The sequence below is a fragment of the Doryrhamphus excisus genome, chromosome 19 (genome assembly GCF_030265055.1).
Source record: "Doryrhamphus excisus isolate RoL2022-K1 chromosome 19, RoL_Dexc_1.0, whole genome shotgun sequence".
Taxonomy (NCBI): domain Eukaryota; kingdom Metazoa; phylum Chordata; class Actinopteri; order Syngnathiformes; family Syngnathidae; genus Doryrhamphus; species Doryrhamphus excisus.
In genome coordinates, this window is record NC_080484.1 from 10,564,936 (window position 1) to 10,579,740 (window position 14,805).

Here is a 14,805-nt window from a genome sequence, read left to right on the forward strand (position 1 = left end):
TGTTCCACTTGGATTTATCTTTGACACTTAATAGGACACAAATGACAGGGAACCCATTAGATTTTGTACAAAATCCAAATAAATAGTACTAGATAAAAGTAGTTTGAGTCCACTTGCATTGACAAAAGAACAAACAAAATGTTATCTCCTTAAGAGAATGACTTGCTATTTGCAGTCTATGTTCTATTGCTGTGCTGACAACGCGTCCTCTATCTGTCTTTACATCAGCACTTGGCGTCAAAACGAGCCAAGGATGGGGGACGGAATAGGATGCACTAATCTTAGAATACGTCACAGGGTGACGGTGGTGACAGTGCTATCAAGGAAGCCATCAGTGATTGTGGTTATTTACTGCCGGGGCACATATTTTATCATCAGCCTGATGACAGCTGCTTAATCTTGCCCTATGATCTGATTTATTTGCACCCTGCAGGCTTCCGACAAGTCTTTGTGGATATTGTGACATGTGTTCAGAGAAACTCAATTTCCAGCTGTAACTTTGTCCAAAACACATCGATTCTACATAGTTACTGTTTACTCTCGCACTGGATCCAGTCGGAACATTTTTGCCACCTTGATTAGAGTTCACAGCACTCATCCTAATCAAAGCAATTAGGTAAAGCGGCACATTTTAATTTATGCAGCTGGGACTGTCACCAAAGCTCATTTGGTGAATTTAGCACAATGATCAATTAAAGATGAGGAATCAGGAAGCTGTCTGGGATGGATAACACATCATGATGTCTCCTGCTATAGTCCCTAGCCCCATTTGCATGATCTGTAATGAGGACGTGTTTATGAGAAAGGGAAATAACTGATGTCACTCACAGAAGGTGGATTTTTTTTACAATCCCTGAACCGATTGGCAAAACTGCAAGATGCTTTACAAATATACCACTGACTACTTTCATGGCCGTACACAACATTGCATCAGCAGGCACCTGACAGCTTAAGTACGGGTGCTACCATTAAAAAAAAGGCTGCGTATGACATATTACTGGGGGAGGAAGAAATCGGCCTCCGTCGTGCCGCCCGGTGACAGCTCACGTTAGATGGCTGGAGATGGCTTTGCATAATAATAAGCACATCAGGGACAAATTAAGAATACATTAAGCCAAGAGAGAGAACCCATTGTCTAGGAGAGCAATCAAAGATGAAAAAAAATATATATACAGTATATGTATAGTGTTTGGGCGTCTTTAATGCGCACAGCGGGCTCGCTCACTGTCTTTTTAGCGACGTCTACGGATATGACAAGTGTCAGAGCTTATCAGACAAACTGAATATTGTAGTGATTTTTTTTAAAAGACTTCCGATGTGTGATTGATCTGCCTCTGCCCCCCCCCCCCATCCCCAGAGAGAAAGTCTGACATTCAGAATGCCGCATTCTCTTCTGTGTGTTTACTATGCAACTTTATATATTTTTTTTAAAGCTGCCTTCCTGTTAAGTGAGCAGCACAAAGGTTTTTGTGTCTCTTTCTTGACAAGCCTGTTTTCCTTTCACAAACGACACGCTAGGATAGGATTTAATAGATATGTCAAGGAACAGCAGTAATGATGTTGTACATTTACACTTTGACTTTACTGGGAGGATACTTTGCAGCCCATGCAAAAACAGGGAATTGCTCCAACCATAGCTGATGTTATGTCCTAGATGTTTGGTCAAAGAAAACAATAACACTTAAGTAAATCGACAATACTGGACATAGCACAGCTTTACAGGTGCCATGTCTGTCTGGTCTGCGGCTGGAAGTAGATGAAACTGGTTTTATTTCTTTTCCTAAGGAGTTTAGAAAAAAGCATTTTGGTGAATAAATAGCAACTACTGGAGGAAATATGTTAACAAAATCAAAATTAAAATGGATGGATAAAATAACAAAAAAAGCTTCATATTTGAGCGTGGAGGCTGTGCTAAACCAACTGCAGGCTGGATGAGGAGGAGTGGCACTCAAGTCCATTATGTTCTTTCATGGCTGCTCTAAATGTGTCATTAGAGCGTGTGTTCTGCACATCCAGAAGGGTTTTTTGAGTAATGGAGTATGATGATATACAGTGTCAATTTGAACAGGGTGAATCAGCACCTTGAGTGACATTCACGAGTGTTTTTTGTAAAGTCTCATTGAAATAAAAGCTGGTTTGGCAGAAACAAAGAGATGGTTTAGTGGTGTTAGAAAAATATCTGATAAATGTAGAAATCCAACTGGGTTTTGGCAAACTAGAGCCTTTATTTTCATTTGATATGTGCCTTGAATTAACCTTGAAAGTGCTTTAACATGCAGGATCAGATGCTTTCAGTAAAGCCGATCATACCATTTTAACAGTTTATTTACTCAACTGCCAGATGCAAAACTACTGTAGAAAAAAAAGGATGACTTTAGTGTCTGTAACGCAATCCTTTCCATGAATAGCGGCTCAGTGTGGTCTGCCCCTGTCTTTCTGTCTGGGTTAGCGCTGAGGTCATCTTCCCCGCTCAATAATCACCAGGGAGGTATTTTAGCCAGTACGATGAGCAAAAAAAAGAAAAACGCAGGGGACGCAAAACGCTCATTCATCACAACTGCTCCTCCGGAGAGCACGTTTAGAGCTACAGATCCGTATTCATTACAAGATGTGTCTGGGCTTTGGGGATTTGTGTTATCTGTGCGCAAACAGCCTGTATGTGTGAATGCCGACAGGCTACAACAGCTATGGTTGGTTGGAGGATGCAGTCAACACACAAACGTGATCGCGACTCCTCAAGACGACGATGTAGCCCATAACCCAACTCCAATCATCAGGTCTTTTCAAGGATGTTGAATCAATGAGGAAATAACATCACAAATTTAAGAACAAGAAACCATTTTTGGCCCATTTTGGCATCTGAAGTACAAATTCTCACTGTAAAAACAGAGCAATTGGTTTCAAGCCATTCCAACAACACATTTATTTTTCGTTTTATGCAAAATTCACATTTTTTTCTAAAAACTTAACTTTTACTGCTACCACATTTCTCAACTGATTTGAACCATTCCATGTATTGCGTGATTTGCGTTAGCATGCTGGCAGTTATTATATTAGTATTGATAGCATTAGCATAATCACATTTCCTGCCATTTTTATGCATATTGACATACGCAGGCACTTAGCTCTAACATAGTAGGTGATGAATGCTAAAGTTTGCATGCTAATGTTAGCCTAGTAGCTTTTTTAACCGTTTGTAAGTATAAACTTATAGAAACAATGCTGTCATCCAAAGTGTTAGCATTGCTAGCATGCGAACATTAGTGTACTACCACTTTTAGACATTTTCATTAGTATTAACAGAAACTTAACGCTATCATGTTATACATGCTAATGTTAGCATTGTTAATATATTAACATTAGCATAGTAACATTTTAGCTATTTTCATGAGTAGAACTTATATACATAGTGCTATTATGTTAAGCTTTAGCATGTTAGCATTACCATAGTAGCATTTGATGTTTTCATCAATATTACCATATGTAGGCACTTAATGCTACATGCTATTGAAGCTCTGTAATCGCTTCCTCTACTTTTTTGAATTGACTCCACATTTTTTCCCCGTTTCCTAAATACTGATTCATTCTGCATTTCGACAGTCACGCCTGTAATGGTCATCTCTGTTTTTCCCTTCAGGTCTTCATTCTGTTTAAGCATTAACATGCAGCATCTTCAGATTATTGCTATCATCTAGTTCCAAAATAAAAATGATCCAAATAATATTGATTACTATTAAAACTACGCATTTTTTAATCGTGCCCGTCCCAATGAATGCCCTTAAAATTGCTGAGCTACGACTTCAGCCCTATGAAAACACCTTTAGATGACCTAAAACTAATTTCTGCTTGTTAAAGGAAAGACAAATCTATTGTCTACTTTTCATTTATTTAATTGTTAAATGGGCTATCTGCTCAGAGCGCCAAAGTGTCTCGTTTATTCATGCGAGCCACCCCAAAAGCGTTAATTTATCTCCAATTTGATACCGCCTTGCATTCTTCATACTTGTAAAACAGATGTAGAATCTATGGAGATGTGACCAACGCTGTGGAAGTGGAAGATGGGAAAGTGGAGTAAAAAAAATGCAAATGAATACACTTCACCAAGGGAAAAGACTTAATAGGAGCTTATGAGTGACCTACATTTAAAGTAAACTCGCAGGCTAGAACGTATCCCTGCAGCAACGCTCGCTTTTCTGTCTCTTTTTATTTTGCTGAAAGCGTCCATTCAAATATCCTTTCCAAATCACACAGTTGCCTTGGAAACGCAAGCAGCTGCCAAGCAGACGTTTAATAATTCCAAAATGAACCTTGTCACAAGGCCTTGCTCGGAAGCACCTCTTCTTTGGCAAACAGACGCAATTAACAACTCTTTGAATTCACTCTGGCGAGACGGCAGGTTTACCTCCATTGTTTCCAAGGGGGGAAAACGTCATCAAGAGGCGAACTCAAAATTATTGCTTTCACTGCACTGAACTTAAGCAAAGCAAATATTGCACTAATTGCACCTCTTCTGGCCTCGGTTTGGGCCAAACCGCTAGTTTGCCATCCACATTTGGAACGGTCTAACCGCAGGGAGACAAATTGAACAATGACTGGTTCCCCCCCGGTTGGAATTTTAATAAAAGGGCATGTTGAACAAGATATGAGCTGCCATGCGCCGTTATTTCTTCATTTCTATGAAACCATAATCATATGCATGGAAAATGACATACCAAGACAGAGTAATGTGAGTTAATTAAACATACCCTTGAGGAAAACTGTGTGGTTTGCTGTGCTGCCATGCGTCTGGAAAATGTCTCTCAACCTACATGTCCAGACAACAGTTATTTAAAAAAATAAAATGGTATAGATAAACATTTTATTAAAATTAAGTCAAAATACAAGTTGTAATCTTTGAAGAACTGAGGACATTTATTCTGGACTAATTCTTTAGTGCTGTTTTCCAAACAGTTCATCCATGGGCTGGATGAAATTGCAGCAGGGGCCAAATTTGGCCCCCGGGCCTGAGTTGGGCACTATGATCTATAGGCTTACCACTTATTCCATGCAGGGTTGCGGATTTCAATTCCGTTGACATTTCACCCACCACAACTAAATATATAGAAATGGCCCGGGTGGCCCGCCCCGTTTGATTGAGCGATGGTGTCTGTCAGGACAAAAAGAGGCTGTCGAAGCGTCGTACACAGCGACAAGCCTCTGAGGTCAACCACGGGCGTATGTACACTATACCAGCCTTAAGCCTCATGGCCACATCCCACGCCCTTCCTCTCTAAATAAAGCTAAGGGCTGCTCTGCTTTTTCATCAACTTAATCTAAGAGTTTCCACACACAAAAAGATAGAAACAGAAGCTTCATGATGTGGCTTCAGCTGTGGAGATCATATTTCTTAGAAAAGATGCTATACAAACATATATAAAGGTGCATGGAAACAAAGTGGTTAGGTGGTGTGGCCTCTCAAACTGAGTCTAACAATGAGATACTGCAGTTTTTCCCATTTTTTTTATTATTAATGCATAGCATTGACACTCATAAACACCTATATTGGCTGTAGGATATTCTACTGTACTCAGCTCACATCGTCATGAATGCTGTGTTAACCTTGTGGTTCATGAAGTGCTGGCTGCACACCACTACACTTTATTTAAAACAAAATAACACATAATACTGTGTAATATTTACACATAGGAAACACCAGAGACTAATAAGCAATACAAAAGCAACAATACTAAACCGAGCAGCACTTTCGACAGTAAAATCTTCCATGTAAATGCATACTCACCTGTAAGACGTTAGCTTGGGAGGCTAGTACCTCGCTAGCTCGCTAGCTACCTACCTACATAGCTAGCTAGCTAGCTTACGAACTCTACTTTTAATTACATTCAGTTAGTTCGAAGTTTAACATTCTGCAAGAGGAGGATTCACTTCCGGTTCATTCATTTTTCGGGTGATGTTTTGTGTAATTTTTTACATTTACCTTTAGTATACTCAAATAATTCATATGATACAGCAGTAGCATTTCCCTCACAACTCTTATAATTCTAATGATTTTTTTTGTCTCCCTCTGGTTCAGAGTAGCCGCTGTGCATCCAGGGTCGGTGTCGTGCATGTTTCCCGTTGCCGTGGCAACAGCCTCACTGCCAGGTTATTTTCATTATATTTCAGTGCATACAGCTTGCCGGTGTTGCCGAAAATCCCATCATATATTGTGGATTTGCCACTCTCACACTAAGGTCAGCTGTTCACGCCTTTATTTCCCCTTAAAGTTGACTTATTAAGAGTTTTGACAGTTATGGCTGTCTTCCATAACACAATGGAACATTATTTGGTATCATTGTTTGTCCTAAATACTAAATTTGACTGTTCAGCGCATACGTTACATACGGTAAAGGGGTCGTAATTAGTATTCCTGTGGTGGCTGCCCTCTTGTGTTTAAAGGTGACACTACATCAATCCCCCTTCACATTTTACACTTGAAATAAGAAGCAAAACTACATTTTCCACTTTTATTTTTCCATTGCACAGTAATCTCTATCTACAGAATCTCCTAAATTTGTTTGTGGCAGCAGATAAAGTCATCAACATCCATGTGAAAGTTGCATAAAACTGTACAAGAAAATTGGCTACAATGAGAAAAATACTGCAACCCACTTAAACAAGTGTTGACTCCAGGACGACAGAATGACAAAAAAAAAATTCAATTAAACACTCTTTGTCTGGCGTTTTGAGAGGAGGAATACTGCATTACCGCACTGCAGGAACAAGAACATATGGCTCAAAGTAACATCATGGGACATGTAAAGAAAGGACACACACTTAAGTGAAGAGGTGACATTGAGGTGAAAGCCTTCCACTGTCACAAATGGTGTGGAATCCTTCCTTTTGCACTCTTTATTTATGCGATTTGGTTGGCTTTAGATGGCATACCACTCAAGTGGACAAAAAACGGCAGACCAGGACACTGTTGAACAAACAGTAACACACTCCTCTAAGCACAGACGGACAAACAAAAAAAAGCACACACACACATTTGAAACCTTGACATTGTTAAGTCCTAGTGGTTGGTTTGTTTCTGTAAAGCTGCTGAAATAATAGATTTGTAGTTATTACATTACAACATTGGTTCTCGTCAGCTTGCTCCACACCATCGTCTTCTGGTTTGGGTATTTGGACCAAGGAACATGTCATGATTTCATAAAAAATAAAGCGGTAATGTGAGGGGAGGGGGAAAAAAAGCACTTTGTACCATTATTTACTTTCCCGAGATACGCCTTCAAGTTGAATCCAAACACAATGGACAAAATGAGGCCTAGTATTTCTATTGACGTTCCAGATTGTCTATGTAAATGAAAAAAAACCTTATAGAGAGATGTGCCACCACATTTAACTGAAATTATGGGGAATGGGCATCAAATAAAACAAACCAGGATTATAAAAAAAACAACATTATTGAACATATTCTTGTAAAAGGTGTAATAAAAAGTATTTAACAGTGATCCTAGCAGCATTTGTACAGTCACGCTAAACCAGGCGGGGGCGTATTAACAGTTGAAATGAAAGCACACCTTAATGATAAATATGCCTTGTTTATCCTTGCCCTCCTTGTAGATTTCCAGCCCTTTTTTCCAAAACAAATGAGAAAGCAACAACAAAAATATCTCCACTTTGACAAGCATAGAAAAATAAGAGCTTTCCTGTAATATTGACAAGAGCCATACGACAAAACAAGAATTCATAATAAATCTAGGCTGGGTGAGAAAATGTCAGGAGAGTCTGGAAGTTGAGGAAAATGGAAAGAAAAAAAAAATCAGAGTGACTCTCTGCATAGAGGAGGCGTCACTTCCTGTTTGGGCGGGCCTCCTTCCTGCATCCATCCAATCAGCGTCCTGTACCGCGTGCCCTGAAGTGGATACAGCTTTGCACATTTAGATTTATGTATATATATCTATATATATATATTTATATATTATAATGTATTCTGTATTTTTTGTACATTTGAACAATATTTCGTGTCTCTGTTCCAGTTGAAATACTGACATCAGTCTTAAGGACAGTTTGGCAAATGAGAATGAAAATTCTCCACGTGTCCAGAGAAGAAAAGAGGAAAAAAAGGATGGAGAATTAGAAAAAGAAGACAGCGTTTTCCTTGCTTCCCTGCGTCTCCCTCAGCTCCAGCCAAAGAAAGACTGAGGTAATAACAGTATTGGACATTGTGCTAAAGGGAAGAATATCCCAAGTGTCTCGGAGGGATGAGGGCTGAAAGCAAAGACGACAGGGTGGGAGGTCACGTCAAGATGAGTCCCACCAATGAGGGCATGGAAGGTCCACCGATCAGAACTGGTACCATTTTTTGTCTTTGCACTTTAACATCATCTGGAAAAAGAAAGCAAAAGTCAAAATGAGCCATGTTGGCTTTCTAAATGTGGGTTTATCTGTAAATATGTACATGCTGCCCTCTAGTGGTCGCATCGTCATCTTCAATCATTTTGAAAGGTGCAAATGTTTAACACATGAAGATCCATTAACAAGGCAACAATGCCAATGGACTACTTTTTTTTAACATTTATCAAACATTAGCTATTTGGGTTTCATGTCTGCAGATTGTAGTACTAAGTAAACTAAAAAACAAAAACTAGCCATTTTTATGCTTGAAAATGCTCAATTTAGGCAAAAAAATTACTAACATTAGCTTGAATATGATTTTTTAACCAGGCCATATTCAGCCACAGAACAACATGATTTATTAATGAATATATTTTGGAAAAAAACATGAAATTAGAAGTGTGAATATTGTTATATTTTACATCATGTGCGTGCTTGGAAAAGGAGTCAGCGCTGGCCATCATGGCAGCCGTCCTCTCCTCCAGCTCGCCCAGTTTCTGCCCCCGCTCGTCCAGTGCTATCCGAGCACGCGCCAGCTCTCCCACCACACCCGAAGCCGCCCCCTTCATGCCCTCGATGCCGCCCGGCCCTGGGATGTGCTGGGCCAGGCTTCGGGATGCTCGCCCTGCTGCTAACTCGCCGACTGAGTATGGAAGACAGAAAGGAAAATGAGAAACCGGCACAATGGGCGTCTGTCCATTTTACGTACATAGCTCCTCTCTGTCCAGGGATTGTGCTCCTCCCCCAAAGAGACCCTTGAAGAACCCTCTGTTGGGTGCCTCTGGTGTCTCCACTGGTGTAAACAATTCACCAAGCATTTCCTGCAGCAAGCACAAACCTTGACTATTACTGCTCTTCTTGTGATCTGCTACACTGTGGGCCTTACCTGTAGGTTCTCACAGGTGTCCTGACTGTACGTGATCCTCTGGACCTCAGTGGGGGAGCACATGTACATGGTCTGGCCCAGGTTGGTGAAGCAGAAGGTCCTGGCTATCCTCATGTCTGTCAGAGGCAGGTAGTTGACGTCCATGAGGGGTCTCAGTCCTGGTAAACTACACCAAAGAACAGGGAAATTGTTCAAAGTGGTCTCGAACCAACGGACTCCACTGCTTCTCACCTGAGGGTCATGATGTGGCCGTTGGCACAGAAACAGGCCAAGCACACTCCCTGGCTCATCTGGACCACGTCAGCACGTAAGATGAAGGAGGTCTCTGTGATGCTGTGTTTGTAGATGCACGTCTGGGTGGGCAGGGAAAGCACCTTGGCCTGCTTTTCAGAGCACACCACAGCGTACTGGCCCTCGTTCAGGTCCTGCGAACTGGAAGGAGACACCGAGACGGGGCGACGCTTGCGGACCTTTTCTCGTTCCTCGCCATCCGCCGAGACATTAGGTTCGAACCAGGGGTCAAACGCGGGGGGCAAAAGCGAACCGGCGGAGTCCAAGAAGGCCAGCCGCAAGATGCTGCCCTTGAGTCGGATCAACATGCCTAAGGAGGACCAGGTCAGGTCAGACCTTTATCATCGTTAGGGGTGCTACCAACATTTATGAAAAGCTTTAAGGTTACCAAAACAACTGTGTTGTTACCTGTGGGTGAAAGTATGACAGGCTGTAGTTGCCTCTGCTCCCCAGCAGGTGGCAGCGTGAGGGCCAGCGCCAGCACGGTGCCCAGGGAGGTGCCCACAAACAGGCAAGGCGATAAAGTGCTGTCCCCCTTACGGGCAAATATCTCGCAGAAGTGGAAGGAGTGGATGGCTTCTTTTGCTTCCTTGTCGATGCTGGTGACGCTGGACGAGCGCGAGCGACTGAAGGAGTTGTCCCGGTGGTCTAGAGGGTTGGCACCCCGGGGCGGGCATACAGACAAGAGGACAGTGAGAGGAAAGGACAGAAAGGTAAAGAACCTGCAGTGCAAATACACCCACAGATAATGAAATATTGGGACACTTTATACAAGATTCCTTAAGTGTGTCAAGAGATCACTAAATCCTTAAAGTGTCTTTGAATTACTGTCAACGCCCATATTTTGTCCTACTTCTGTGCCCTATGTGACGTCTTTTCTCCATCCATGAGGTTGGGCTACTTAATATGTAATACAGAGGCAGTAAAGAAAGCACATGGAGAAGACAGCAGAGAAAGCAGAAGTTACAGAGCGCCGATGGGAGTGTGCAGACTGAAGCTTAGCGCCACTGACCTCTCTGGTGGAATCACTGACATTTTATTTTTCAGTCCAAATATTGTCTCAGTGGATTTCAGTGGGGACAGATCAGTGCCACTGTGATCTCGTGCAAACTCAAAAAGAACATTGTGCCCATTCGGAGGCTGCCTTCTCAATGGGCAATGTGGTAGCACTGCATATAATAGCAAGTCTGTTTGGAGACACGAAGTCAAGGCTTACCCAAGTCTGGCTTTAGCTCAGTAGGCAAGCTTAATTTCCGTGACATCTTTGCTGGAAAAAAGAGAACATCCCTCTTTACAAAAGCACACGTCTAAAGCTCAAACACGATGCCATGCAAAGCTCCAGGACAGCTGAAAAGACATGTAGGAGCCTGGAGATTGTTTGGCGGACAGGAAAGATGTCCGAATGCTGTACACAGGACAGAAGACTCAAGTCAGAGACGTCCCCGAGGCATGCTGTGACACACGGGACAAAAAGGGAACGACACCTCTGAGGTAGTACAATGCTCCGGGAAGTAGACGCAACGAAAGTGCGGTGTCATTGAAGGTGATCATGCCACAGCAGCATGCACCCGAAACAAGGACAGGGCACATAGTAAACAACACACGGAGAAACACACGGTGGAAAAGACGACCAAAGGGCGAGCTGGAACTATGTATATTATATTGATTTATGTCTGTGCTGTCACTTTCTCGTGTGCTCCGTTGTTGCCATGGTTGCCCTAGATTACCTTCTTTAGTAACTGTCAACTGCAAGTCAAATAAATAATTCAAGATTATTAAGAAAATATAAAACAGTGAATATATCATGCATTTTTCCATGGCTTCTATATTTGTATTGTTAGATTATGATTATTTTGTACATTTTATTTAAAAAAATACATTTAAAGTTTTGTGTCAAAATATGTCATTCAATTAATAACATGAGGCGGCACGGCGGGACCAGGGTTCAATTCCACCCTCGGCCATCTCTGTGTGGAGTTTGCATGTTCTCCCCGTGCATGTGTGGGTTTTCTCCGGGTACTCCGGTTTCCTCCCACATTCCAAAAACATGCTAGGTTAATTGGCGACTCCAAATTGTCCATAGGTATGAATGTGAGTGTGAATGGTTGTTTGTCTATATGTGCCCTGTGATTGGCTGGCGACCAGTTCAGGGTGTACCCCGCCTCTCGCCCATAGACAGCTGGGATAGGCTCCAGCATCCCCCGCGACCCTTGTGAGGAAAAAGCGGTAGAAAATGAATGAATGAATTAATAACATGGTAAAATACTTTTACATTTTCCATTAATTAAATTGTAAAAATATAATATCAATTACATGAGACAATAATTTTTGAATGTTAATATTTCTTTCATTTCAATGTATACGTTTATTTTTTTCTTCTTAATTTATAATAAATAGGTTAAAAAAAATCACTTTCGTTATTTACGGTTTCCCTACCTCTCTTTGCTGATTGGCTGGAGGGAGTCACATGGTATTGCCTTACAGTGATATGTGTGGTGTCCATATTGACTTTTTACCAAATATGGTCCTTCACATAAAAACACCAGCACCGCCATAGTTATTATTATTATATACAGACCAGTATGAATAAGGTCAAATAAGTGATAAAAGACAACTTGACTTTAGACACACGCACCGTTCAGTGTTGGGATAAGATGGGCTGGCTTGCTTTAACGACATCATGGACATAAAAGACTCCAATCACCGTGGAGGACATCGGGACACATGGCGGACGCAGGCACATGGACATAATGCGACGCTCGTGCTACATACATGTAGCATGCAGTGCTAACGTGTAGCCACGCTGCCACCTAGCTTCTAGATTAGCCTCTGCTCCATCCACGAGCCATTCCTTCCCTCATCTATTTCAATTGTTAGCATCTTTATGATGCCACAATTGGGAACAGAGGCTAATCAGATATCGACTAAAAGACCATTAAATGCCACTATGGTGACATGGAGGACAACAGAGACAGGAGGGGGAGACAAATGCGGACCACTGTTGTCCCTCTCATGAAAGTCTTTGGCCAATCTTACCTCCTCTACCACCTCCATTGTAGAACTGTTGGAGATTGCTGTTTGACATCAACACTTTAGGGAGTGTAAAGGATGGGGAGGGAGAAGTCAAGTTAGAGACATTCTTTAGCTTGTCTTTACATACAGGCGCCCACTTTTAACATCCTGTTCGGCGTTCTCGACCCCGAAGATTTGTGGATTTCTTTTCTATGCTTTTAAGTTTTTTTAAATACGGTAACCTAATGGTGCATGGAGGAAAGAGAAGTGCTGCAGCTATGAATCCAGTAGAGGGCGCTGTCTCACAAGTAAATTCAATTAAGATTTCTTAAGACATATTTACGTCCTTATGTTATAGGTGACAAAATCTTGCTCATTTTCCTTTAAAAAATATTCTTGTACGTTTTTGGTCAAAATATTTTGACTGGCCACATACGAAGGGTGCACCATTTGTAAAAAAAATTATCAAAAAGTCAATTTGAGTGGTAATTTTTTTTTTTTTTTCCCCACACTTAATTATATTTTAATGTTGTGGATCTTACAGTGGCTCTAGCCGCTCATCATTGCCTAATTGTTTGCATCACAGAGCCTGGATGTGTTTCCAGTCTATTGCACACTTTTCCTATTTATTCCTGCCTATTGAGCTCTGCATAATGGAGAAAAAGAAAGAAAGAAAGAGCAGCAACGGGGGAGAAACATTCACAAAGCTTTAACAGTACAATGTTCAAGCAGAGCAGTCAATAGAAAAGTGAAACAGAATGAGAGGCGTTGAAAGAGATATAAAAGCAGTCTTCCGGTTAGGTGAGCCACAATTACAATAAAATAAAACTTTATTTGGAAAACGGGCCTCCGTCTTTAGCAAGCATTGTAATAGAAGCTGCATGGTAAATGCCGTGTAGATGTACTTCATATAGTATCATAAGGACATACTACCTGAAGTAGGAGACTTGCAGCGGTCCTCTGATGTGGCCGACCCCTCGTTGATGTCGCACAGTCCTGAGAGCAAATAGGTAGAGTAAATAGGTCTGTGGGATTGGGTGTCCATGTTGAAAAAACAAATAATCAGTAATGATCAGTGGTTGAACTGTTTACACTTGTGTAACAGTTTAAAAATGTTAAAATGTCCTGTAATAAAATGACCTGTCCAGTGAATAAAGGTTTGAAGATGCCAAGTTTGACCTTGAAACAGATTATTTCTGCTTTCAGAGAAGTCAAACTTTGGAGATGGACCAATTTGGAGGTCATTCATTCATTCATTCATTTTCTACCGCTTATCCTCACGAGGGTCGCAGGGGGTGCTGGAGCCTATCCCAGCTGTCTTCGGGCGAGAGGCGGGGTACACCCTGGACTGGTGGCTAGCCAATCACAGGGCACATATAGACAAACAACCATTCACACTCACATTCATACCTATGGACAATTTGGAGTCGCCAATTAACCTAGCATGTTTTTGGAATGTGGGAGGAAACCGGAGTACCCAGAGAAAACCAACGCATGCACGGGGAGAACATGCAAACTCCACACAGAGATGGCCGAGGGTGGAATTGAACTCGGGTCTCCTAGCTGTGAGGCCTGCGCAAATTTGGAGATCATTTTCCACACAAAAAAGCGAAAGTTGGGCGTTAAACCATGCTTTTTCTTGTTTTTGTTTTTCTCATGGCAGCACAGTGTGTGAGTGGTTAGCATCTTGGCTACACAGTCAGGAGAATGGGAAGATTTAGGTTCGATTCCCCATATGGGCATCAGTGTGTGGAGTTTGAATGTTGCGTTTTCTCCAGTTTCCTCCCACATCCCAAAAACATACATGTTAAGTTGTCCATATATGAATCTATGTGTGCCCTGTGATTGGTTGGCGACCAGTCCAGGGTGTACCCCGCCTCTCGCCCAATGTCCGCTGGGATCAGCTCCAGCATGGCCCCGCAACCCTAGTGAGGATTAGCGGCATGGAAAACGGGGACAATGTGATGATAACCATAGAAATGGAACATATTGCTCATGTAGTAAAATGACGTAACCATACCAGACTGTTGTGATGACGGGTAAAAAGGGCTACATAGAAAGTGTGTGCATTCAAGGAAGCTTTAGCATTATTTTAATGGTTCTTCACTAGTGTGTGTGTGTGTGTGTGTGTTGTGGTCCAATGAGGCAGAAGGCCAAGCAGGGCAACAGTCTGCTGGCAGTGAAGCACAGCTGGACGTCTGATTACCCCTCACCCTCGCCAAGCTCTGACAGGTGCC

At 41.9% G+C, this 14,805-nt stretch overlaps 2 protein-coding genes across 8 annotated transcripts in view; both read right to left on the bottom strand.

Moving 5' to 3' along the window:
- The window catches only part of sash1a (SAM and SH3 domain containing 1a), a 188,156-nt gene extending 182,245 nt beyond the window's left edge, over window positions 1-5,911 (bottom strand). The window contains exon 1 of one of the 2 annotated variants that reach the window (XM_058057371.1): window positions 5,780-5,911. The gene's annotated coding sequence lies outside the window, so the exon portion shown is untranslated. Of the gene's footprint in view, window positions 1-4,745; window positions 5,459-5,779 lie in introns of those variants that run through there. The other variant, XM_058057369.1, reaches the window with a different exon arrangement.
- A 578-nt stretch (window positions 5,912-6,489) lies between these two features.
- stxbp5a (syntaxin binding protein 5a (tomosyn)) overlaps window positions 6,490-14,805 on the bottom strand; it is a 67,667-nt gene continuing 59,351 nt past the window's right edge. For 3 of the 6 annotated variants that reach the window (XM_058056342.1, XM_058056337.1, XM_058056336.1), the window contains 9 exons: window positions 13,502-13,564; window positions 12,593-12,646; window positions 10,773-10,823; window positions 9,965-10,246; window positions 9,497-9,866; window positions 9,266-9,431; window positions 9,089-9,200; window positions 8,802-9,022; window positions 6,490-8,370 (listed from right to left, as the gene is read on the bottom strand). In XM_058056342.1, coding sequence (XP_057912325.1) covers window positions 8,329-8,370; window positions 8,802-9,022; window positions 9,089-9,200; window positions 9,266-9,431; window positions 9,497-9,866; window positions 9,965-10,246; window positions 10,773-10,823; window positions 12,593-12,646; window positions 13,502-13,564 — 1,361 coding nt within the window. In that variant the 3' untranslated portion in view covers window positions 6,490-8,328. The remainder of the gene's footprint in view (window positions 8,371-8,801; window positions 9,023-9,088; window positions 9,201-9,265; window positions 9,432-9,496; window positions 9,867-9,964; window positions 10,247-10,772; window positions 10,824-12,592; window positions 12,647-13,501; window positions 13,565-14,805) is intronic. The other 3 variants (XM_058056340.1, XM_058056339.1, XM_058056341.1) reach the window with 3 other exon arrangements.